The sequence below is a fragment of the Agelaius phoeniceus genome, chromosome 1, assembly GCF_051311805.1.
Source record: "Agelaius phoeniceus isolate bAgePho1 chromosome 1, bAgePho1.hap1, whole genome shotgun sequence".
Taxonomy (NCBI): domain Eukaryota; kingdom Metazoa; phylum Chordata; class Aves; order Passeriformes; family Icteridae; genus Agelaius; species Agelaius phoeniceus.
This window is the reverse complement of record NC_135265.1, coordinates 139,991,420-140,017,755: the sequence shown is the minus strand read 5'-3', so window position 1 is coordinate 140,017,755 and position 26,336 is coordinate 139,991,420. Positions and strand designations below refer to the sequence as shown.

The following is a 26,336-nucleotide window of genomic DNA, read 5'->3' as shown; positions in this document are numbered from 1 at the left end:
TCTTTCAGGAGCAGACATGCCAGCAACATCTCGTCTGAAACATGACAACTGCAAGATCTCAGTGTCTCTAAATTTTGCTTGGAATAGTAATTTGTTCAAATTCTAGAAAATGCTTCCAACAGAAACAGCACCATTTCCTACAACTCCAGTAATATATTTTCAAGACAGCTATTAAAGTACTAAACAGTCTCATTGTATCTCAGAAGTACTATGAAAAGTGCCCTGATTTAGAAAATATTTATGGTTCTTCTGGGTAGCAGAGAAGGCAATGTATCCAGGCAGCTCTTCTCCTGTGGCTTTTGGTCCTTGGTTAAAGCTGTCACACCGGAGAAGGGAACTCTGGGTATAGGTCCATTAATCAGAAAAACTAATTTTTTTAGGTTTAGTCACTGTGAACATGCAAAAATCTCTTGACAAGGCTCACCGCCAAAAGCTATTAAAAATACGTAGGATGTATGGAAAGATCCTTTAATGAACTTAAAGATGTTAAAATATAAGACACAGAATAAGTGATGATCACTTGCTGAGATGATGAATCAAAAGTGGGGTTGCCACTTTCAGATTAGTGGTGGCATCAGTTTTCCTCACATCTCTATCCTCAACAGAGTAAGGAGTATGTAGGGAAATTTGCTAGACTGGAGATGTTAAGATTTTTTGGGTAATCAAATGATGCAGCAATGTCAAAGTATTCCAAAATGTCCTCCCAAAATCAATAGGTGTGCAAACACAGAAGTAGGCAAGTTTTAGCTATTAATATGCATATAGGAAAATATAACTAAATGATACCTGCATGATGATGAGCTTGGAACTCAGAGTTGACCTGAGAGCTGAACTCAGAGTTGACCTCAGACGCATCACTGAAATTTCCTTGAAATTACTGACTTCATGTTCCATGACACTTCCACAAACAGCAGAGTAAGACAAAGAGAGTGAAATCTATCCCCTACAAAAAACACCAATGCACCCCTATCTTGAGCACTGCCCAGACTTCTAATTTCCTTATGTCAAGAAAGGCAGACTCATATTAAAGAAGATACAGGGATGGGCAAATAGCTGATCTTGGAACCAAAGTAGTTTCTTTATAAGGAAAAATTAAAATTCCAGGTGTCTTTTTGGAGAAGGTGACAGTCTGGAAAGAAGGTATCAGAGTGATATGTTTCTCATTTTCATTCAGGATATTTTCTTTGAGCTTTGTCAGTCATTGCTATGGGAACCTTGAAGAAATAGATTTCATTCGCCCAGCAAAGCATAAAGGCAAAAATGCTAGAGGATATTCTGTTTCCTTGAAGGTCCTGTGTGAAAGCTGCTCCACAGGCACAGCTGTGTGCCTTGGCTGGGGCAGAGATTGTGTGGAGCTGCAGCAAGGATGGGATGTCTGAGTCATCCACCCTAAGCAATCTCTGCAGAGCAAACACTGTCTAGTTTTTCAGGTGGTTATAGCCTGGACAAACTGGGGAAGATTTTCATGGTGGGAACAACAACAACAACAACAAACAACAACAACAACAACAAAAATCTCTTCCAGAGAATCATAAAGACTCTATTCTAAAGTTGGCAGATAGTGGAGTTTCTACATTACAGAGTTTGTAAATTAGAGTCCAGACAATGGCATTTCTCTCATATTATCCTCTGCTTCCTCCTCCACTCAGTGAAGAAGAGTTAAGCATAAGTACACAGTATTAGGGCAGTGGAATGATAATTTCGATATGTTTTGTTGGTTGTGATTTTTTTGCCATGTCAAGTCAATAAGAAATTTCTTCTATAATAATACCTCATTATCATATTAAATATGGTTGATTGCATCTGTTTAATCATACTTTGCCAGAAAGGTGACTCAAAAAGATTGAAAAATGGAGTTTAAGTTAAACTTTTAAGCATCACCGGCTGCCTTTACATTTGCACAGATAATGCTATATATTTCTTAAAATATTTTTTTTTGTCATTGCTGCCTCCATAAGTGGATGTCTGGAAGAAAATATAGCATTGCTACAGTTTAGTATTTCCAACACAAATTTCCTTTTCTTCCTCCTTTCAAGAATTTATATATTTAACTGCATTGTGAAAGATTAGACAGATAAAGAAGCTTTCAGCAGAATCACAATACAGGTAATTAAGGGTCTGTCAGCATTTCCATTATGAACTCCATTTAGTATTAAGGGCTTAGCATTTTTCCATCATTTCAGAAAATGTCAAGCTGAAAGCTGGCATGCAGATTAGCAGCCTGGATGCAAATTTGTTTACACAAAATATTTAAATCTGCTCAGCTGTTTTAGATTTAGAGATCAGCCAGAAACTTTAAACTCTCAGGGTTCCTCATGTGTTTCTGCCAAATTCTAGACCAAATCAGTTAAAAAAAAAAAAAAAAAGTGATTGGTTAATAAACTTTTACCTCATTGTCTTCTAAAATTTTGATACTATTTACTTTAAACTTTAAAAAGGATTTTAGATTTTTGGTCATCTTGCAACTGTAGCCTTACTCCTGCCATCTTTATAAATGAATGATGAATTAGAATAGGATTTGAAAACTATAATAAAACCCGATTATTTATCTTGTAGTCTGAAGCATTGTTTTTGTCAGGTCACTTAACTACTCTCATAAGACAGTGAACCGAAAGGGACCAAAGCTTGTCAGGTTTTTGAGTGTCAATAATTTACCCATCTAGCTCTAATACCATTTTAGGGTACTGGCAAATAGAATCTGGTGGAGTTCATCTGTTACAGCTTTTCAGTTTCATCAGTTCAGTTCCATGCAAGATATAAACAGTTTTGTAGAGCTGTCACATCCTAAATAAACTCCTCTGTATTGAAATGAGTATTTTGCTTTTTAGTATCAATATGCTCTGTTCTGTTAAAAGTCAATGACAAATCTTCAGTTCAGTGGGGACAAGCTCTAAAATAATCTACTGGTAAATATTTCAATAAGGTTATAATTGAATGGATGATCACTCTTTTCAAAAGTACACTTCTCACTTGAGAAGCAAGAAGCTTTGAATGGGGAGACTTAGAGCCACCAAGCAGTGTGAAATAGAAACACTGTTAGGAACACCAACGGAGCCATCAATAGAAAAGAAATAAAAAAATAGTATTGTCATGTAAGAAAAAAAAGACAATAAGATTGTAAAATATGGACATTCATGTAGATAATGAGCATACTTTTAATACTGATAAGAGATGGGAAAAGAGGAAAAATCAAAGATACACCTTCTAAAAAGTGCACAATCATCCAAGTGTACCAGACAAAAAATAGGAACCTTGCCCAGAGCAATCTGAATTAAAAGCACAAAAAAGGTATGATACAAAAGAGATAGTGGAAATAAATTTTCCACATATGAAGCATGGAGGAAGCAGATGAGGAGAAATGGTTGATCAAAAAATATACCCATATCAGTTTGGCCAGAGGATGTTTACCTACAGGACACTGTGTACTAGCTTAACAATGCAAAATAATAAAACTTGTAAGAATGAAGAAAATGTTCTTCAGAAAACACCTCAATATTGCAATCCAGTGATGTTTTCAGAAGTGATGATTCAATGCTCATTGTATTGCATACATATTCTAAAATAAATTAACCATTTTCCATATAGTTACCTCAGATCTATTGTAAATTCCTGGAGGAAATTCATGTCTCCTTAATAATTACAGTGGTTCTGATGAGCAGATTCTCTCCTTAGTTGGTATCTGTGGCACACTCTTAGATTTGTGTTAACTCAGCTGTCAATGGATTTCAAAGAGGGGACAAATACAGGAGGCCCCAAAGGGAGCAATTTGGAGCAGTACCTTTCACAAATCAGATACACAGCAAACCCTCCTGACTTCATTGGAATACACAAAGTCAATGGGAGCAAGTGTGTAACAGCATCCCGACAAATCTAGCCTGGTTTTACCATGTGCAATTTTTTTCCTTTTATATTTATTTTCTTATTCTACAATATTATGTAGAATCCAGAGTCCCAACAAGTCAGTGGTCATCCCAGAACAACGATATTAGTAAAGGATTAACAAGAGTAATATTAGATCTGTAAAATTTTTCTTATCATGTCACTTGGACAGTTAAACTGTATACATTAGAGCTTGAAAAACCAGGAAGATATATCTTGGATTTCCAAAATATATCAAGTGTTCCAATTTTAACTATCTGATTCTATACTGTTCATTTATACACAAGTGAGTGTAAAAATATCTCAATATCAAATTCTGGACTTTTTTTAAGTGTGTTTTGAAGTTTTCTTCTTTGGGGTGAATGGGTATTATTTTGGTTAGCAAAAAATAATCAGGTAAACAGGCATGAGATACTGAAGAATGAAAAGAAATATAACTGAAAAACCACTCTTTCAATCTTGCACTCTTGGAGATGATATAAAATCCAAAGAACTTCCTGAAAAAGTTAGTAAGTCTAATCTATGACTGTAAGGCTGGGAGGATATTTCATTTCCTAGCATATTACCTTTACATGATTATTACTTTGGGCCAAAAAAGGACTTTACAAATTACATGGAAATTGAAGAGAACTTTCTATATTTTTCTGCAGGCTTTATGTTATTGGGACTTCTCCAGCAGTACTTGTGGAGTGGGAAGAGAATTTGGGAAGGGAGCCCAGAAGTGCAGAGGAGGCTGAATAAATTCAGAAAAATTACAGGAGCTAGTTGATGAGCTAGATTTGAGTGTAGTAAAAATATATGGCTAGAGCTAAGGAGAATGGTGGGGTTTTTTATGGGTAGTCTAATTTAAAAGTAGCTGAAAATAGTGTAGAAACTCATACATGTTTCAATGGACTGCAATTGTAGTACTAGAAAGATTTAGGAATTTTGAAGCATATCCTTAGGAAAGTTATGGAGGTAGGCATTCAGGAGTCAGCAGTGCTGTTGAACTTGTTCTATATTAAACATTATTCTGTTGCTCATTTCTATATCAGATAAATAGCTTTGCAAATCAAACATTTGTCAGTACATTTTCAAGAAGACTGTGTCTTATAAGGTTGATTGGTGCAACTTTCCACTGCTGACAGTGCAAATGCCAATATACTTCAGTATATTATACCAATAAAAACTCTCTAATCAGCTGAGAACTTTTGTGAGCACTATATTGATGCAAAGATTGTCCTTTTATTATGCGTATTTCTTCTCTTGTGGCCACTAAAATTGCATGGCGCTCATCACTCAGTACTGCTGGTTAACAGTTGGACTTGATGATCTTTGAGGTCCTTGCCAACCCACCCAAATCTGCCATTCTATGCAACAAGCATTGCTCAGGTCAGCAGGAGTCATATAACTGAAGTGTCAGCACAGATGCATTCAAGGGAAATCACAGAAGATGAGAGCATAGCCATGAATTAGGCAGAATTCTTCCTGATAGAGGACACAGTTACAGATGCCTGCTACCAGGAGTGCTGGTGTGTCTGTTTTCCTGCATGCCCCTGGAGATGCAAGAAAAAAGCATCTATTACCACAAAGCCAATGGCCATGATTATGTCAGGTGGCCAAAGACCTATTCTTTTCTTCCCCAAATCTTTGATTAGCCATGTAGGCTTCCCAAGAGTCAGGTTTGGAACTTTTGGTTTCCACTATATTTCAGTTCTTTTGATTTTGACTCAGCATATTAGATGTCTTTAAAATAAGACAGTGGCAAATACAAAGAATGTGTTACAAAAAAATGCAATAAAACTAACATGGAAACTTTCTGATTTTTGTGCTTTGGTTTTACTAGCTAATTCAGCATTTTCAAATATAACTCCATACTGGAATATATGATAACCTGATACAAGTAAAACCAAATTGCATTTATAATTAAATTTGAAGCATTTTAAACTGCAATCTATTTTCCTAAGTCCTCCTAGTTCCTCTGCAGCCATTAGCAGCATTGTGCAAATTCCAAAATGCTTTACTGAAAAACAAAAAAAATTAATATGAAATCTTGAAGCTAGGTTAAAAAATTGCTGTACTTCATCATATGTCCTGACAAAAACAGGACTATTCTGGGGTTCTAGGGACTACACCTGACATTGTATTAGCATACTATCATTACACTGAATCCAGTAGACTCATCCTGCTGATGTGACCCTCAGTGAAATGGGGAAAGAGCATTTTCCTACTGTATCCAAATATATAATTTATTTTCCCTTAATCATAAACAATTTACTTGTGTAATCCTTCAGTTTACAATGCAATAAGAGTTTTCCAAAGACCACTTCAAATTAAAATATCAAGCATATATTGTGAAATACGTTACTTCTGTTGTAATTAATATTTATGAGTCAAACAAAATATATGTAAAGGAAATTGTAATTCAAAACTCAGTACAAAAAGAAACAGGAAAATCTATTCTCAGAGATCTTGTTCTGGACTCTCCTTTTGCCTTCAATGGGCTCAAACAACAGACAGCTTAGAGGTTCTTTTTATATCCTGTTTTACAAATTTAGCTACCTTTGGGTAAAAGCTCATACAAAGAAGCAAAAATGCAACTTTTAGTATAGGCTTTTAGAATACTTTTAATTAGACTGAGCTTCATTTCCCAAAATAATTGCACAGCAATCAAGAAAGCTAACTAATAGTAGACTGTGAAGTTTTCGTTATGGGTCAGATTAAATAGTGGAGAAAAGGTTTCATAATTCAAGTAGTTCCATCTCAACAATATGTTCAGTGAGAATATGTGTGCTTTGCATTTCTGTGGTTCATTTTCACTAAGGACTCCAAACTACTGATTTCCCTCAAAGGCTATGTTCTATTCTTCTACCTTAACCAAGGTATCTGCTTGCTGGGTTTGAAAATGGCTCTATGAGGAGATAATGATGGCAGAGAGTTCATTTTAACTGCACTGAAATACAGCCACCTCTGAGATATGTCAGTCTCTTCAAAGGATAATACCAGTATTAAAATAAACCAGAAGATAGCACAGAAATGCTCATTTTTTTGTATACTTGAAAGGTGATTAGATGTTTTCAATCTACTAAAAGCAGTTTATAGAAACTATATTTGGTAAAAAACCCTTAAATCACTAGGAATAAATATGACAGTCAATTCTTATTTTTTTTTAATTACTGGTTTTAGTAACTAGTGTTTTTTCTTTTCATCAAGCTTTTCTCCTAACAAGTACACCTAGCTATCACTACTATCACTCTTCTTTTGTTAGTGAAATCAATTATGTATTATAGTGGAACTTCCTTCTGAGGTTCAGAATACACAATAAATTAAGAGGTAATAGGTAACTTAGGAAGGACATAAGTTTTGAGTTGTTACCTGTGCCTTTGACAGGTAACAATGCAGTCTTTGGAATTTCTTCATAACATAATCAAATATGTGGATATAATTTCTACACATGCATATTACATATGCATGTGTAGACATATACATATACATATTTCCATGAGAATTGAATCAAACTAGTTACATACATAAGGCTAATAAGTTACATAAATAAGGGAAACAGACAGAATAGAATTCAAGGTCATAAATAGTGATTCAATACCAGTATAATCCAAATAATCAACTCAGTCATTTCTGCCTCAAGCCTCCAAATTCTTTCAGTTCTTTTGCAAAGACAGTCTGTGCTATTTACAGGCCTTGGGGGATGAGAATTCATCACCCCAGGAATGTTTCTGTGGTAAAATTATTTACAGTTATTTTCCTTATTTCTATGATACAATGCAAATATGACACATGATGCTATGAAGCATTTTGTAGAATCCAAGGGAAAATGGGCAGTCCATCTCTCTGTGTCTGTGCTGGCTGCATCCCATCTTGTTTTTCAACAAGAGTTCTAGAAGAGGAGCAGCCCTGCTGGGATCCCTTGTTTGCCATTCATCAATACGCCAGGGCTCACCCTTTATGAGTAACACTGTTCCTAAATCTATAAACTTACCCAACTAAGATTTCAGACCCTGGGAAGGACATGATGAATTCCCACTATTCCCATCTTTGACATTTACAACGGTACTCAGCATCTGTAATGCTGAAATTATGAAGCCATACTAAATCTTACCCGTTCTGTGAGAACAAAGCAATGCAACAATGATTGTAAATCTGCCCAGGAAAGGTAAACAACTGAATGTAAACAAGTACAAATGTAAATGTGTGTCTGTGTGTATATGTGTATTTTAAATAATCCTCCTTATAGTCCAATATCCTTCTCCATTTTACTTCCCAGAAGATTAACTGGATATTGGGAAGGAGATCTTCAACATTTTCTACTACTAGTTTTTTTTTTGTTTGTTTGTTTTTTTAAAGGGAGTTTTAAAACTAGTGCACTACATGTCACACCCTGTTCTATTTAGGCCTAAGATAATTGACAAATATTGTCCCTTGAATTTTAGATAAAGACAAATGTTATCCTTTTTTGTAAAGAAATTGTACCCTTTCGCTGACAAGGAAACATTCTTCTGTAAATTTGATTAAAAGGCATGTGTCTAAATCTTGTAAATGTTATGGATTTTTGCAATAAACTCTAGCATGGAAATTACTTAAAATTTTGAGGTAAGGTTTATAACCTTGCAATAATTTATTTTATCAGATGTGGCTCTGATTTATGACTTAAAAATTGCTTCTTCAAATATCTCACATTGTAAGAGCTGTCTTAAAAATATAGGGGTTTAAGAAAAAAACCCAACAGCTTAGACCAAGTTGTCTGTTCTCTTCTGACTGCTCTTTGCTGGAAATTGCTTTGTAAGTTAATTGGTAAGCTAATTTCCCTCAAAGGCTTTGTTCTGTCCTTCCAACCTCAACCATTATGGTCAGAAACACAACCTGAATGATATGTATCAGCAAGTAATTGAAGCTGAGATATCACAACCCCATGGAATTAGAATGGAAGTTTCCTATAAGTGGGAAAAAACCCCAAAACAACAACTAATTTTACAGCAGATCATAAAGCCTTTCTTATTCCAACCATTCCAATTTATCAGATTCTGTAGAATCAAAATTTTATATATAATTTTAATTTATTTTATAGCTGCTTTTACTTATACTGTTTCTCTGTGTCTCAGTATCATAATGCTGGACTCACTTGGCCTTGCTTCAGAGATGCTAACATGTCCTCCAGACTCTTACTAGAGCCACCTGAAATTGTAAATGCTCAATACCTCTGAAAATCAGACAATGTCTAAGACAGTATTTTTTTTTTAAGCTACAACACAAGGCTGTCTTATTCTTCAGAACATTTCCCCTGAAAAGTTTTTACGATCAGGCAAATTGAACTATCCCCGTAGGATATTTTAAAACCTTTTCAAATTTCTCTGAACAAGTATGTGATTTTCTTTCTTGTTACTAGATACATGTGCATGCAATGGTTTCAAACTTCAGATTTTGTGGGTAGTTCTTCACATCATGTCAACGACAACCAATTTTATCACAAATGTTCATACAAACCAGTGCTTTCAGCCAGATGAAGAGTGGAAAGAATGCAGGATTTATATGAACGCCATGGTATGAAACAGGGAAGGAAGGCAAGGCAGGGCAAAGCAAGGGAAAAAGGCAGCAGAATGAAAGACAACGGACAAATGAGAGGAACAGAGGCCAGTCCATGCCTTTCCAAATGTGATGTTTCAAAAGCAGTCTGTATCTTAGGAGATCCAAAGCTGTTGGCTGCTGAAATCCAGGACGTGCTAGTCACTCCACTTGCTGTGTTTCTACAGCCTTTCACTAGCCTGCTGCTAATTGTTATGGTTGGAGATAAAGGACACTAAGCTAGATGGGCAATTATCCTGCTAGACTTGTTGCTCAAAAACATCCTCCCCCGCCCCAAACACAAGCAAACAAGGAAAAAACACCGGTATACTACAAGCTTCTGCTATGTTTCTGCACAGGAATTTTGGAAAAGGAGGAATTTTGAAGCACATCCATAGGATTCTTTAGGTCTCATGCACTGCTGCTTGCAAACTGAGATGCTGATAATGGAGTTGAAGGTACAGCCTGTCCCTCTCCACCCTGGATGGCTGCTCAAGTGCTCAGCCTCTCGCAGAGGAGCGGGCTGGTTGTGCTTAGGGACTGAGGGGCTATTTCTGTGTGTCAGCCGAACAAACCAATCAGCCGACCAGCCTTGCCGTCCGAAGACGCGCAGGAGTGACCGAGATAAAGTAAGCAAAGCCGAAGGACGGAATTCTGTCAGCAGGAGTGCCCGGAGGTGCGGACACCTCAGCGCTGCGGGGCCGGTGCCGCTGCCGGGTGCCGCTGCCCGCGGGCCGGCTCCGCCTTGACCCTGCTGCCTCTCACAATGAAAGAGAGGAAAGGAAGGTGAGGCTCTCCTGTGCCCTTTGTGAGACCCGAGTGGCACCGGCAGGGAAAGGAGAAACAGTCCCTGCTGGCGCTGCTGGGAGGGGTCGTGTGCTGCTTCACTGCTGCCCTGCAGGAGAGGGGGAGGAGGAGGCGAGCGCTAAGCGGGGGCACAGCCGTGCTGTGTTTTAGTCCTGAGAAAGGCGGGGGTGACAGAGGGTAACTTTGCCTGCAACCCTGAAGAGCTGCGTAGCTTGGAAACACGGCGGGTCGCGGTGCGCAGCCCGCTGAGCACAGCCAGCCCCGTGTCACCCGCGGGGGCTACGCAAAGAGGCTCCCTAGAGGAGGTGAGCGGGTGTGGAGGAGTTGGAAAGGAAGGACGACGCTGTCCCTATCCCCCTGCATGAGTGCATAGGCACAAACACAAGAACTAACTCAACACACAGACATGCACACAAAGGTGCAGCGCCGGCATCAGCCATCTGGATTTGAGGAAACCTGGACCTGCTGTTACTCTCCCGACCATCCCCGCCTCGGGGACAGAGCCAGCATCTCGCTGCGCCCACCCGTGCCCACTGGGGAAAGCCATCCGCCAGTAATCCCATCGTCAGAAACTCCATAAATCAAGTGACTGGGAAGGAAGCGGTGGGGAGGGGCTGGCAGAGCATGAAGGGAGCGGGATTAAGGTTGGAATGAGGGAAAAGGGAGATGGCAGAGGTGGTTAAAAGAATGCTTTGTCCCTGCTAAATAGTCCCACATGCCAGGTACCCATCACTGGAAATGGAAATGCTTTTCATTTTCTCATCACTTCTCTTGTCAATGAGCCGTTTAAAATCTCAGTGCTTCATCTCCCTTTCATTTTAAAAGCTGCCCTTGTTCTGCTTGTCACAACTGCAAGAAGGGAACAGAGAACAACAGCAGCGGCAAAGCTTCATTTTAGCCGGGCAGACAAAAGTCGACCTTGGTGCTCTCTCTCTTGGAGAGACAGCCAAATAGAAGAGATGGAGGAATCTTGCTTGATTTCCTCTCAGATTTGCCTCCACTAACAATCGCAAGCTTTTTCTTTTTTTTTCTTTTTCTTTTTTTTTTTTTTTTTTGTGGAAGGAGGTGCCAAGCCAAAGGCGTGCAAGTCCTCTCCTAAATCCCAGGAGGCAAACCTCATTGATACTGCCTAATTTTTTCCCACTCTTTCATGCCCTCTTCCACACTTTCTGTAAGGGAGTTAGACAGTGGAGTTTTCCATTCTCTCCTCCTCTAAACTTGGTTTGTATCTCCCTTGCCTCAATGGTGCTTCTCATTTCTCCCATGGTGTGAGGGGAGGGTGCTTTCCTGGGTGCCTCCTTCATCTGAAGGGAAGAGCACAGGATTCATCACCCCCTGTAACTGATCAGGAATCACTCTGCTTGGCCTTTTCTAAAGGCTGGATCATGGATGTAGTTGATTGTTTTAATGCCTTTCACACCACTCAGTTTTCAGTGGTGTCATTTCTTTGCTTTTTTACTCCATTCCTATTGAAGGAAGATTTTGTTGGAGATGGTTCCATGGCATAAATGGGATATTGTATAAGCAAGACTTTAATTGAAAAAGGAACAATTCCTTTTTACTTAGCTCTACCTATCACTCCTTCCTCAGCAGTTCTGACAATTTCCTTTCTTCCACCTTCTCCTGCTTTCTTCTCCCTTTTCTAACCCCTTTTAATATTGTTGAAGGTTCCAAAGAGTCATTAATTTATAGATAAACATGAAGGATTTGTTTTGTCCATATTAATATATCCAAGGAAAGCCTAATTATCCAGATGTGAGTGTGGTTCCTTAAGCATCCTGAGATAGTTTGGCATATGTAATGATGGGAGAGCTGTGGATCAAAACTGGAAAAACGATGACAGGACAATGACAAAAATTGGAAAAGCCTGAGAGGCAAATATCAAGCAAAGATATGTGGAAATGGTCTGGATGACAGGAATGACAGCAACAGTTTGGGCGTTATGATGTGGTGCTGGACTGTTCAGTAGAAATGTTTAAACAAGGAAGGGTATGGGCTAGAGCTTGCAGAGATGGGGTGTGGTAAAAAGGCCTTGCAAAGCAATGGTAGAGCAGATGTAGGATCTGTGGAGTCATCTTGCTCCCAACATCTGGAATGTTTTACGTGGGCAGGTATTCATTCATCCTTTGCCTCTGCTTTCTGGGGGCAGGAGCTCTGTTGACACAATGGGAATGGAAATCGAAGTAAAATGCTTTCATTCACGGGAGTGGAAGGAGGATTAATACAAACATCCAGAATAGATGCAGTGCTGCAGTGAGTGTAAGCCAGCTCTGTAAGGCTTGGCTGCCTAAAGGAACTCACATCCAGAATGTAAAATATCACCGCCTGGGTCGGCAGTTTCTGGGTGAGCCACCCCAGTCCAAAGGAAGTCTATGGAAACTGCCAGGATCGGGGAAGCTTAGGCCTTAACAACGGGAAGAAGTAGAAACAGCCAGTTTTGCAAAACCCTTTTTTCTCTGTTTCTTGGGCTGTTTCTGGCGCTCCATCGCAGCTTTTGCCCTCTGTGCTCAGCGTTTTTTCCTTACCCCACCCCCAAGGGCAAGCGGCGGCTCTCAACAGGTGCTGGGGAAGCCGCTCCGCTCCGCTGCGCCCAGCGCGTCCCGCGGTCGGGTGCTGCCGCCCCGCGACTCGCGCTCACCTCGCAGCATCCGCGCCGGAGCCCCCGCACCGCGCCCGCACCGCGCCCGCACCGCGCCCGCGGGCCCCGCGCAGCCTGGCCGGCAGCCAGCCCGGGGCTGCGAACCCTGGCACCCGGCACCCAGAACGCGCTGATGGCAGAAGGCTGAACCAGGGAAAAGAAATGCCCCCAAAGGCCCGGGCCGGTGCTAACAGCAAATCGTCTCCAGCCCGGGGCAGAGCGCCGGGAGCGGCTCCCTTCAATAGATGCAAACACAGAAAGGCTGCCTTTAATTACAGTGTGCATAAACGTCGCAGGCAAGCCCCTTGGATACCCCGCGTCAGGATAACGCGGGATGAGGTAAAAGCCCTCCAGACCCTCCCCGTGAAACGCGAATTGTCTTTTTCAACGCGATGCAAATGGGGGGAAAAGCAGCTGCAAAGCTCTACAATAAACTGTTTCATCCAAGCCAGCGCCAGCTCAGGAAGGCGCGCCTTTGAATGCCACCCCCACAAGACACCTCCTTCCCACCCGTGCAGGCAACCTCTGTAGGCGATAACCAAGTCTAAAAACTCGGAGGGGATCGATAATGTCTACTACATATTCTGGGAGTGTATGAGTGTGGCGGGGAGGAGGGATGAGGATGAGGAGGGGGATAAAAGGGTGATTAATCGGATATTAATCACTGGCCACAAACAAGGGGAGATTATTTCGGGTAGGCAGCCGACTGTGAGGAGTAGCAGAATAGATCCTTTTACTGAAGGCACGCGTGATGGGATCGGCACTTCACTGTTTAGCGATGCCTGTGTAATTCTGCAGGTGCACATTATTCAAGCCACATATTTCTTCTTTTCTCTGTGTGTAGCATTTCGCTTAACTGCCTGCAAGCACAGACTTAGTGAAGATATTTATGCCGCTAACTAGACATTTCCTTTTTGCCCTCCTTTCATGAACACAGAAGCAAGAAGAAAGCAAAATAGCCCCTGCCTCGGGAAAAAAAAAAAAAAAAATAGAGATAAAAGCCACCATCCAAACTCCCTCACACACATCAGAGAAAAGGGACCAAGGGAGGGAATAGAAAAGGTGTCGATCTTTGCATCCAGCGACAGACCAAGGATGAATTCCTAACGCACCTTTCCGACAGCCTGGGAGCCCTGCATGCGTACAGACAGCTGAGCGTGAAGCGCATTTCGGGCTGTGAGACGGCTTCGAGTACGCTGGGCTCCTCCGTAACTTTCCCCACGCAACGGGTTAAACTAATAAGTGCATCGATACAGGCATTCCCGCAAAGATCCCGCTGCTCGACCGAAATCCAGAATTGTAGGTAATTCCCCCACACACCCGGCACTAACATCATCGTCACCTTAAAAAAAGTGAACCAGTGGGATTTGTTTGAATATACACTAGTTAGAGGCTATATGAAGCAACTCACGTCTCCGTTTGAGCATACTGCAAGAATATTTATTGAGCCCCAGCTCAGTCACTGCATTGAACGCCAGCTCTGGCAAGCAAATACATTTCCTATCTCCGAAGAGAGCTCTGAATCAACTCCTTCTTTCCTCCCCGCCTTAGCGATCGTTTATATATTTCCATTGCAAAGTACCAAGGGCAAAAATACAAAATAAGAGATAAATATATTTTGAAATACACCTTGATACAAGGCGAGAGCTTGCAACGCCCTGACAGAAAGCAAATGGACCCCTAAAAATATACCACTCAAATACTACCCTACCTTTCACACACGAAACCATCAATAAAAAGACGAGGTTCCAAAATGTAAATCCACTTTTAATCTCCATTTTCTTCACCAGGATGAAGTCCAGCCGGCCACATTTAGTACATCCCCTTTCCCAAAAGTCTGCTAATTTCGATTCCTTTGCACGGATTTCCCCTCTGCAGATCCCTTTCATATTATTCTTGAGAGCTCCTAATTCCTATTCCTCGGCCAGGCGCAGCGGAGTTGTTGCTGTTGATGGTGCGCGGTCACAGCTCGGAGTGAATGGTGTTTCTGGGATACCACAGCAACCTTGACGAGGACTCAACCATCTCTCCAACGGGGGCACAAAGTCTCAGCTACTCTCGATCGTGTCTTTTCCTCCCCCACCCCCCCCACTACCCCAACTCCCTGCACAGCCGAAACCCACCACAATCCTCCCTCCTCGCAGCATCCACCGGGAGCCACGGGAGAGCACCTCAGCGCTCACACGCTCTCTCCAATAAACTCCGAACAGTATTTGCGATTGAGACTCTCCCCCCACCCCCTTGTTCTCTCAAGAGGATCAGTTCTGCCTGGGAGAGCGGCTCGGGAGATAACGGAGTGCCGGGATCCCCCCGCCGCCCGGCGGAGCCTGGAGCGGCCGGCGCGGCGGGGCTCGCCCATCCCGCTCGCGGCAGCAATCACAGCCCCGTTATTAAGCACACACGTGCGGTGCTCGGGGCTGCCATGGCCACAGCGGCTCGCACACAGCGGCTCACCCGCGCCTTCGGGCACACACCCCGCGGCAGCGAGCGCGGCCCCCGGGGATGCGCAGCCTGGTTGCTCTGCGTGGGGACATCAATTACAGGCCGGGCAGGGGAGCGCGGCGGGCACAGCCCGGCTCCCTTTGAGCACAGCTGAGGGGGCCCCTTGGCGCGGCGGGCGGGGGCCGGGGCTTGGCGGGCGGTGGCTCCCAGCGGGCCGGGCCGGGCCGGGCCGGGCCGGGCGAGGAGCGGGGGCGGCGCGGCCGCGGCTCCGCCAGAAGAGCGCGGGCGCCACCTGCCGGCCGCCGGGGCCGCGCCGCTGCGCGGGGGCGGGGGCGCTGCGCGGGGCGGGGGGAGCGGGGGCGCCGCGGGAGCGGCGCTGCCCCGGCCTGGGGAACCCGAACCGCGCTTGGGGCTGCCCTCCTGGGCCCGCCCAACCACCGCGCAAGCTGCGCCGTTCCGCCGCTGCGGGGAGCTTGTGCAGGGGGCGGCCAGGCACCGCCCGCGGCGCGGAGGCGCGCACGTGGGTGGGCGCGGGGGTGTTGTCCCAGGTGTGCGGGGGCGGTGGGAGTAGTGGGGGGGCATTTCTGCGCGTAAAGGCTGCGCGCGTGTGCCGAGCCCCGCAGTGCGTGCGTGGGAGGTTTCTCTTGGGGGCGGAGTGAGTGTTTGGGTGCCCGTGTGCCTGTCAGCATTCGCGCTGCACGAGTGAATGTCTGTGCGTGCTCGTGTGTGCTGCCGCGATGAATGTGAGTGCGCGTGTGGTGCGTGTTTGTGCGTGTGCCCGTGTCCGTGTGTGCAAGTGCTTGTGTGGCTCGGTGCGGGTGTGTGAGCACACGTGTTTTGTGCATACGTGCACGCTTCAGTGTTTGTGTGAGTGTGCATGGGTTCTTTCTGGTGCCTCTTTGTATGTGTGTATTTTGTGCAAGTGTATTTGTGTGAATGTGCTCTATCACGTCACATGTGTGCCTCTGATGTGCTTATGTCTTGCATGTGTGTGCACACGGGTTTGTTCACACACCTGTTAATTCATGCAGGTTTGTGTGTATAAGTTGTTGCATGGCTGATATGGCGCATGTGTGCACATGCACATTTGTTAAATGTGTGACTTCTGTAAATGCATAACTCGAAGTGCCGATGGAAATGGACATGGGTGTATGAGCTGGGAAATTTTGGCAGCCAGTAACAAAGCATGTATCTTTGAAGGTGTGTCCACGGAGGGGTTTGCATTTCCCTGTGTTGAACTGTGTGGAGGTGTGTCTTACGTGCATAGAGTGCATTTTTGGAAAGATCTGTCCTGGTTAGGAACTTTGAATATGAACTGAGGCTTTCTGTATAGGTGTAGGTGCATGTATGAATTTGTATGACCACATATTTGTATATATACACAATATATGTAATAGTGCCACAACACCACAGATAATAGTATTGAAGAAATCTGTAAAGGTAATTATTCACTCTTTACTGCGAAAGCACTGTGTAAAAGAGGAGGTTTGTATGGCTGTAATTCTGCTCCCATGTGGGTGTCAGGGTGAGCAGTATGTGCCTTTCTTCCACCTGTACTTAAACCCTCTTTCAGTGAGGCCGGCAGTGATTCAGAATGTGGCTCTGCACACGGCTGGCTGTACCCAGCTCTATAGCTCTCATGTGTGAGGAAAGAATCACTTCAGCTACAAGTGCTGACACTAACCAGTCCCATTGGATCCATACATGTTTGTTGACTGGGGAGAAGCCAAGGTATATATTTCACAGCCCTGTGTACCATCCACAGCCTTCTCTTGCTGACACATAAGTCCTGAAGTGTGACTACTGTAACTGAAACTTGGTAGGCTTGTTTTCTTCCTCTGCAGTGACACAAGAATGTGATTGCACAAGTGATGTGAGCCTTGTGTTGGTGTTAAGGGCAGTGCCATGGTAGGATCAGTGTTATGACAAAATTTCATTTAAAATTTTCAACATTTTTAAAACAAGTGGTTCTTATTTTAGCGAAAGTGGGATAGGTGAAAATCACTTTGTTCTAAACCTGTCAACTGCATTTATTAGTTATGGAATCTCTCTCTTTACTAGATACATGTATTTACATTTATGCATGTAACTGTAATCCATTTTTTCAAGAGAAATTCAAAACTGAAGACCTGTGCTTTCAGAACAGCATAGATGGCCACACCTCGAGTATTCATATTTTGGGGTGTGTGTCCTCAGAATAAAAGTCTGCCTTTATTCCCCCAGGAACACTTTCTGGTTCTGAAATTCAAAATCCCTTGGGGTAAATACTTTATCAGTTGTAGAGGATAGGAAATAGATACTGAAGATACAGACTTGTTATTTCTAATTCATGCATTGCATTGCTCAATACTTCAATACCTAACTTATTTAGAGGTCTTTAATGTCATTAGAAGTCACATCTGTTTGGCATCCAAAAAGATTTATGCTGCAAGTTATCTGTATTATTTTTTGAAAATGAACTTTTGGATCATCAATTAGATGCTCAACATGAACAAAGAACTGCTTACAGTTAAAAAAGGAACCAAAGATTTTTTTTTTATTTTTTTTTGTGGTGCAATTCCTAGTAATTTTCAATGACCCTTAGGTTTTCAAGTAATTTAGATGCATTTTAAAAATAGCACTTCAGCTACTAAGGCAAATGCTAGGCACATTTGGTAGTATTAGTGCTAGAGATGGACTGGAATTTCTTCATAGTTCACCCCCCACCCCAACCCTCCAACACGGTGATGCTGCATTTTTCTCGTGATTGATTTGTTGTTCAATACCATTGTCCCATAACCTTCTGTGTGATTCTGGGTTCAAGTTGTAGATTATGCTGTATGTTTCATACTCATAATGTGTCCTCCACCTCTTCCATCTTAGTTTTCCTTCCTGTCTTTCTTTCCCCTCTCTCTCTCTCCCCTCCTTCTCTCCTTTCTCCCCTCAATTTCTTCTCTTTCTTTCCTTCCCTTCTTTCCCTTTTTCCTTCTTGTGCTTCTTTACTCTATTTTTCTTCCTCCCTTTGTGTTTTGTGTTTTCTTCCCCATTCTTTTTTTTTCTCACCGTCTTTTTTTTCTCCTTCTCTCTGTTCTCATTTTTGGCATGGTCAAGCTTATTGATCATTTGGGTATCAGTCAAGGATGAAAGTGACTTGGCAAGGACCATTAAGTCAATCACTATTATTAAATACTCCCAAGAATTTTAAAATGTGCTGAAATCAGAAATGGGCAGATACTTAACTGTCTGACCTGTCAGGCACATGAATATCAGCATTGCTAGGGGAAAACTTGTATCCCAGACCTGACAGGCTGTGATGCCTTAGTTACACTATCTGTAAGCAGGCACTTGCCTCTGAATCTCCAAGAAGTAAATACACCAAAATAGTTCTACAGAATAAGGTGTTACTATTGGTATTCACATTTTCCCCGTTCACAGTTCCCTGCTCACTTTGCCAAGGCAGATCAAATTTGAGTTTGATAATTACATTACGAATTCCTCCTACGTTTTCAGTTGCATTTGTTATTCTCCATTCACTGTCATATACTTTTGTGTGAGGTAGCTGTATTTTGTTAAATAGCTCCTACATTTTGCTTCCAGGTAACGTCACTCTAATTGTGGATAGACTGATTGCTCTGCTTTAAAAAATGCACTGGGGTCTTCTGTGACAAATAATGCTGTGAATAATATGGTGCACAATGCTTGCAAATACAGACAGCATATGTAGGCATGTGCAAAGCATATAGGCGGTGATATTTAAAAAGGAGTATTTGACTTGGGATACAAAATTCATTCACTTATATAATTCTTTTGCAAATCCTGACTGCAGAATATTCTGTATTCCTGTAACTTAGTCTGTGTGGTTATAAATGCTGGTACGATTGTTGGTCTGAACTCTGACCCAGAACACAGACCGCATGTGTATCAGTGAGACCTAACATTCTTGAAAACACTAGGAGAGTATCACAATCACATGCTGTAAACGTCCATTTCCTCACTTAGGCTTTTGAACATGTTGGAGTCCTTCAGGGGAGGTCACAAAGAGAAGGACACCATTGTGCCACTCCCACTTCACTCAGACTAGAATCATTTTACTGCATGAAACAGATAATGAATTTTCAATAGAAAAGAGTCCATGGAGATCATTCCATAAATATTGGGATACTATTATGTGATGCTGTTACTGCTTCATATTCACAGTACAGGATACAGTCATAGTGTAAAGATAATACAACCCAGACAATTAAAAGATGTTTTAAAGCAAAGATAGTAATGGAGAAAGTTGGAGGAGAAAGTGCAGTATTACTGACCTCTTCTTGACTACTTAAGCTTTCACAAGTAAGGTTCTAAGCTGCCTCTAACACAAAATATTTCAAGAAAATATAGTTTCTTTTTGTTCAACGAAACTGAGTAGCAGCAATATTCAAGAGTACCCACTATAGTTCTGACTTAAAAAATAAAGTGTATTTCCTTCAGATGCACTGTGCATAGGGAGATGGGGTTCTTATGTTTCAGCATCAGAATTAGCTGTGATTTTGTTAACTCCCTGTTAAATGTTCCTTGTATTCTACTAGAGGCCACTTGTGAAATCTGTTTGCAGACAAGAGAGAGAATGCAATTCTCTTTTATGCAATGTTTTAGATGTTGTACCATAAGACACTTAGTTCTCAAGTGGAATCCAAGGAATTAGTTTTGTTCTACTGCTACAAGATTTTTCTATCTTAGTGACTAAATTTATTGTATTGTATTTTATTAGTCATGATCAGTCAAGATGATGTTGGTGTGTAGTTGTGTCTGTCTGAGATTTAGACAATGGGCATTCTCAGCAAAAGCTGTCACTACTGTATTGTTCTGCCATCTCTTGTCTGCAGAGTTGGATGATTTGGGAATTCTATAGGGTGTGTAAAAACCAGAAGTGTCTGAGTTCTTTACACAGGCAGAATGACTTTTTATCTAGTATGTACAATCACATTAGCTTTGGCAGAATTTATATCTTGATCTCCCTGTCTTTGCTAATGGACTGGTTTCTGTTCAGATACCTATTTGAACACTAGTATTACCCCTTAGCTCAGTAATTTAGGACTTTCAGTCTGTGACCAAAAATGCCAATGTTTATTCTGCCCAATGCACTGCTTTTGTGGAGATACAAAGTAAAAGAGAGTATAACAACATGATAGTTCCCACATGAATGAGATACAGTACAGCATTGTGCAGTGGAAGCTTTCCAAGGGACACTTGAATAGTGAAAGTTTAGAAAATACATTTTATATGATCGTTGCACCAAATAAAATTATTTAATATATACTTCAAGACAGAATATCACCTTGGGTTCTATATACCATTGTTTTCCATAATAGGAAATTACTGCACACAGTGACAGTAGAACAAAAGAGAAGAAAAGGTAAATATTGCAGGGAAAAAAAGTGTGCTAGGAAATTGCTATGCTTTGTCACTAATGTAATAAGCAAAAGGGAATTATCCAGAATTGCATCACATATTATCCTTCTGTTGTAATAGTACTACTGCAGTATGTAGAGGAAAAGAAGTCAGGAAAGGGTAGTGAGGTGCTGTAACAGGAAGAAAAAAAATTTGTTTATTTAGTGGACTGTGTAGGTAATAAAGTTCGTGAGCTGGTGGGAAGATGTTAAACTGTCCTTCAGAATTCCACTCTTCTGTTTGCATTGGATTGAGATATAGTTAAGGTATATTAAACATGTCAGTTATTTACTGCAATTGAGTAATAATGAAATGCAGTGTATGTACAATCATTCTTCATTGATCAAATCTGAAATGCATTCCACTGGTGAGTGTAGATTTTCTCTGTAAACTTCTATGTGTTCGCTTGTGGGGTGAAAAGAATTGTTTATGCAAAAAAATTTTCTCGCATCCCAGGTTTTGCTTTAATTATTTCTGTGACTGTTCTTTTTGGGGTTTTTTTCTGTATTATCTTTTGTAATGTTTTCAATTTCCTTGTATGGTTCTTGAAGTTTCAGGGAAGATAAACACTATATTTATAAAATTATTAATTATTCTTGATAATACTTGCAGAAGTTATGGATATAAATATTCTGGCATATGCCAGAGAAGAGAAACAAATCTAGAACAAATCTAGTAAGCCTCTATTTCTCTGTTATTCTTCATGAAGGATTCCCTTGGCTTGAACCAGAATTCTGTGCATGCAGCTGTACATAATGAAAGCCCATAAAATACTGGTAACCCTGACTCTAATTTCAGACTAGAAATTACATAAAGAACATTTATAAGTAATTTGTAGCTAGAAAGAAGATGGGAATTCTACCTGCCATATATTCTTTAATAAACACTTAAGAATATAATGTCTGTTGACATTGTAGGCAATTGATAACCTAGTTTAGAGATGTATTTCTGGACACACAACTAACATATACTGATGGCTTTTAGATGCCATATGTTGGGATTTTAAAGTTAGAGATAGCTTAGGAAATTCTGATAACAAGTGTTTGTAATTACTAATCTTGAAGAGAAGACAGGAAAAACAGGAACGTAAGGATATCTGATAAACAGCTAAGATTTAATTTTGATTCGCAACTGCACTATTAATTTGTCGCGGTGTTCAAGGCAGCCTAGTAAAATATTTCAGGCTTTTCTTCATATTATTTAATGTCAGACATTAATCAGAAGCTGAGGGAGGGTCAAAGAAAGTGTGTGGGAAAGAATATTGGACTAGTGTCAAGCTATTTTGTTTCAGCTAGATACTTGGTATGCATGAACATAGCTAGACCCTTTTGCTATCTATTTCTCTCTGTACTCCATTCTAAAATGATTTATAATGTTTCAATCCCTTCCCTTTTTTAGCTGAGTGCAGTATTACAGTGAAGAGTATATCGGTGCTGATTTTAAATAGCATTTCACAACCAGCTCTGTCTCTTGCTTTGTTCTCTGTATGGGCATCACGTCACTTGGAGAATGATGAGCTAAAAGTAATGAGTGTTGATGTGGTGACGCTGTAATTTTTTGTGCAGCTTGAAATGCAGATCTGAGCTGACCTGTGTTAAGGGATGTGATGAAAAGCTTACCTTCCCCCTCACAGAGGAGCAGAAAGAGCCCTTGCCCTGAGCTCCTCAGGGCTGTCCTGGGAGAGCATCAGCCCCAGGTGAGGTAAAGCACCACAAGTCCCTGGGGATCACCCCCTGGGACAGCACACAGGCTGAGGGGTCCCTGCCCTGGGGGACAGAGCTCATTATGGGATACAGGGAAAGAGCATGCTGGGGTGGTGGAAGACCTACTATGGAACATTTTGGGGGAAACCAAAGGTGGGCAGATGAAGAGATCAAGCCAGTTTGGGGAGGAACAAATGTGCAAAAATGGAGACAGAAGAAGATAAAGGGAATCTGCTGACAGTTTGCTGCTTGGTACCCTACTCTGTGTTTCAGGTGGTGGGCTGTGCTTTTCAGTCCTATACATCTATGGTTTATGTAGTTTGATGCACTTGAATATGCTGTTTCTTACCTATTTATTGGTTTCATTAGAGCAAAATTTGTTGACATGCTATGTGCACTAGTTTTGATTCTATAACTATTCTGTAATTACTTTTTTTTACATAAAATATAGAATGTATTATATGACCCATGCTCGTGAATGAACTATTGTTTTAAGTCCTCCAAATTCAGTTATTAAAAATTAAAGTTATTTTAAAAGAGTACTTCAATAAAGTATAGTATTAATATATAGAGGCACTAATTTTTTGTTTTCCATACTCATGTATTTTTACTGCTTTAGGATTTCCAGTTTCCCACTAAAGTGTTAGCTACAGTTCTGAAAGAGTAATCAGTTACATTTTTAATTTCAGGCTTATTGTCTATCTATATATGTGTTTGCCATTATTATAGAAACAAAATAAAATAAGACTGTAGTGTGTTGTCTTGCTGAATGTATGAGTATATGCATCTCAGTCTATTCATATTTTTAAGAAAATAGTTTCATTTATAAGCAAGTAGTTTTTTTGTCTGAAATCCCAATATCCTCTGGCAGAAGTATTTTAGAGATACAATTAATGGTATGCAAATATTTTATACTAAATGAGAAAAAATATTTGCACTAGAAATATTGAAGGGCTACAAATAAAGAAAATAATAAGATCCTTAGATATTGAATATATTGAAAAATTGACAATTAACTCAGGTGACTGTAAAATAATCTTCAGTAGCTCTACAATCATTAAATGGTGAAAGTTAAATTTACTGTAAATATTTCAAGGTTATTTCAAGAAAATATTTTGGAAAGAATGTTGAATATTTGAAAGATTTTTGACAATTAATTTTGTTTCATCACATTAAAATGTTGGAGTATGCCTAGAATCAGATGGAAAATAAAAAGCACACTATAAAATATACTATAGGGACTTTATAATTTTTCAGTATCATTAATAGATAGTATCATAAAGCTAGTAGGTGATACAGAAGACCAACTTACCTGAACAGAGAACTCCTCTTGGGGATCAAGAGGAAAAAGAAACTGTATGATCTCTGTAAACAAGGTTAGGCTTCTCAGGGAGATTACAGAGATGTAGTTCACAGAGCAGGGAATAAAAAGGGCAAAGCTCAGATACAGTTGAAACAGGCCAGTGTTATGTCTGGAAACAAAAGAGACATTTTGAAACATACTAATAGCAAGAGAGGTCTAAGGAAAATGTTTGATTGATACTTGATTGTCACCTGACAAATAAGGGTGAAGAAAAGCTGGAGGCATTCTGTTGCAGCCTGAATTGCTGCTGGTAAAGTCCAGGGTGAGGAAGCAAAAAGGGTCCTTGTGTGGTATCCACAGATTGTTTATTCAGCCGCACGGTGAGATGATCAGGGCCCAGCACCACACATGGAGCATCCCCAGCTTGTCCATCTCTGAGGGGCCTGGGGGTAAACCTGGTCCCAGGGCAGAACAAAGATAAGGGCCAGTCAGGGAATAGGGAGGGAGTGGCTCAGGGACATAGGAACAGAGGTAGGAACAGGGGAATGAGCCAATGGGTCTAACAGCTTTTTGAGGTAAGTTTCTGTGTCTCCCTAAACCAGGGAATGCCCCCCAAGGTCTCCACAGCATTCAGTGTTGGGGGCTTTTTGCCTCAGTCTTTAATAATACTGGTAAGCCCTTGGGCTACGTGGTCCTCTGAGTTGGAGGACCACAGCTGCAGAAATGGTGATTTTCCAGGGGAGGCCACTAAAGTTTTAAGGGAGCAGTTGTATCAGTTGGATGTCTGTAAGTGCAGGAGCCTGATGGGATTCGACCCAGAGCACTGAAGGAGTGGATGTTATGGAAGGACCCCTCTTGTCATCTACTGGAAGTTCAGTGAAGTCCCTCCTGACAGAAAACTGTCCAGAGTTACTCCAGTCTACAAAAAGGGTGTGAGGGAAGACCCAGGAAACTGCAGACATGTAAGTCTAACCTCAGGTCCTGGAAATATTATGGAGAAGATTATACTTGGTGGTATTGAAAGTCATTTAAATAACAATGCAATCATCAGGCACAGTAAACTTGGGTTTACAAAGAGAAAGTCTTACCTTATTTAGTATCTTTCTGATTAAGGTCACCCACATAGTGGATTAAGGGAAAGCAGTGGAAGTAGTTTTTCTGGATTTCAGTGAGCCTTTTTGATACTGTCTCTCACAACATCTTTCTCAACTACTTGTCCACCTGTAGAAGGAGGAAGTTCAGTGGTGACCTGAATGAAGAACTGGCTGAACAGGTTGCAGTGAGTGGGGCTACATCTGGCTGTACCAAGTGTCCCTCAGGCTTCAAATCTAGGGCCAGTTCTGTTCAATATTTTTATCAATGATCCAGGTGCAGGAGTTGAATACATGCTTAGAAAGTTTGCTGATGATACTGGGAGACGCCACGGACTCATGTGAGGCCCACAACATTACATACAGAATTTAGGGGAAATAGAGTGAATATAGAATGGAAAAAATAGAAGAGATGAGAAAATATTTCTGAATAAAGTGAAAAAGTTGGAACTTATTAAATTTTACTTTCTGTAATGACTATTTAGTAAGATTTTTATGTCGTAATTACTAGGACTAGACACATGTTTCTATTCTCTTAAGTGAATTAATCATCTAATACTTATTCACGAGCCTTTCTCAAGGGGACAAAGCATGTTTTTCTCCTTTGATCAGTGTCCATGCTTTCTAGGCAGTCTGTCTCCTATGCTGAGCATCCAGTCTGACTACCAAATCCTGGCAAGCTGCCTACTCCTGAGATTTTGGTAAACAGAATTCCTTTCAGGCATCCTCTGGAATAAATGACTCATTTGTGTTTCTTAAAGAAATTGTTTAGGAACCAAGGACCATGAGAGAATTCGAGGCTGATAATCCTCATAATAAAATAATTTCCCTTTGGATGAGAATTAGGTGTGTACACTCTTGATGCATTTTTTCATTATTCTATAATTGCTCATTCTGGAAACTCTCTAGTCAGAGGACTGGCTGTTGTGCATCTGATTATTGAAGGCCCAGGTCTCTTTGTGTGTTTTGCCTGGAGCAAAGATTTTGAGCTTAGGGTTTAAATAACTTATCTTGGTGCCAGATACCTTGTAGCCAAAGCAGAGGCCTATGTCAATGAGAAACTGTAAATGCTGTAATCTGTATTAATTTGCCTTGAACTCAGTTTTAAGACTGATAAAATAACTTAAAATAAGGCATTAATATTATGTATTGGTTAGTGCTGTGATGGCAGAACTGTGCATAACCTCTTCACAAAGTGTATGAGGACTGTGATCATCAAAGGGACAAAGATGTGTTGCATACAGGATGATTTGGGGAATACTCAAGAAGCGAGACTTACAAAATGAGAAAAAAACCCCAATATAAACAGTTTTAGAAGAAGTTGAGAGCCTGCTTCCCCTTGGGAGAACCAAATAGCCTAGAAACATTAGACATAATGAAAATATAAAGAAGAAATAAAATTAATGCCCTTCAGTTATAAATTCTCTCATCAAAGTCTCTTGGTCTTAATCATCTTAATCTCAGCAACTGAGAACTGATAACAACCATGACAACAATGTCATCCT

At 41.0% G+C, this 26,336-nt stretch overlaps 1 protein-coding gene across 3 annotated transcripts in view; it reads right to left on the bottom strand.

Moving 5' to 3' along the window:
• The window catches only part of CSMD3 (CUB and Sushi multiple domains 3), a 594,913-nt gene extending 579,959 nt beyond the window's left edge, over positions 1–14,954 (bottom strand). For all 3 annotated transcript variants that reach the window (XM_077188509.1, XM_077188511.1, XM_077188512.1), the window contains exon 1: positions 14,592–14,954. In XM_077188509.1, coding sequence (XP_077044624.1) covers positions 14,592–14,769 — 178 coding nt within the window. In that variant the 5' untranslated portion in view covers positions 14,770–14,954. The remainder of the gene's footprint in view (positions 1–14,591) is intronic.
• Between the last annotated feature and the right edge of the window lie 11,382 nt (positions 14,955–26,336).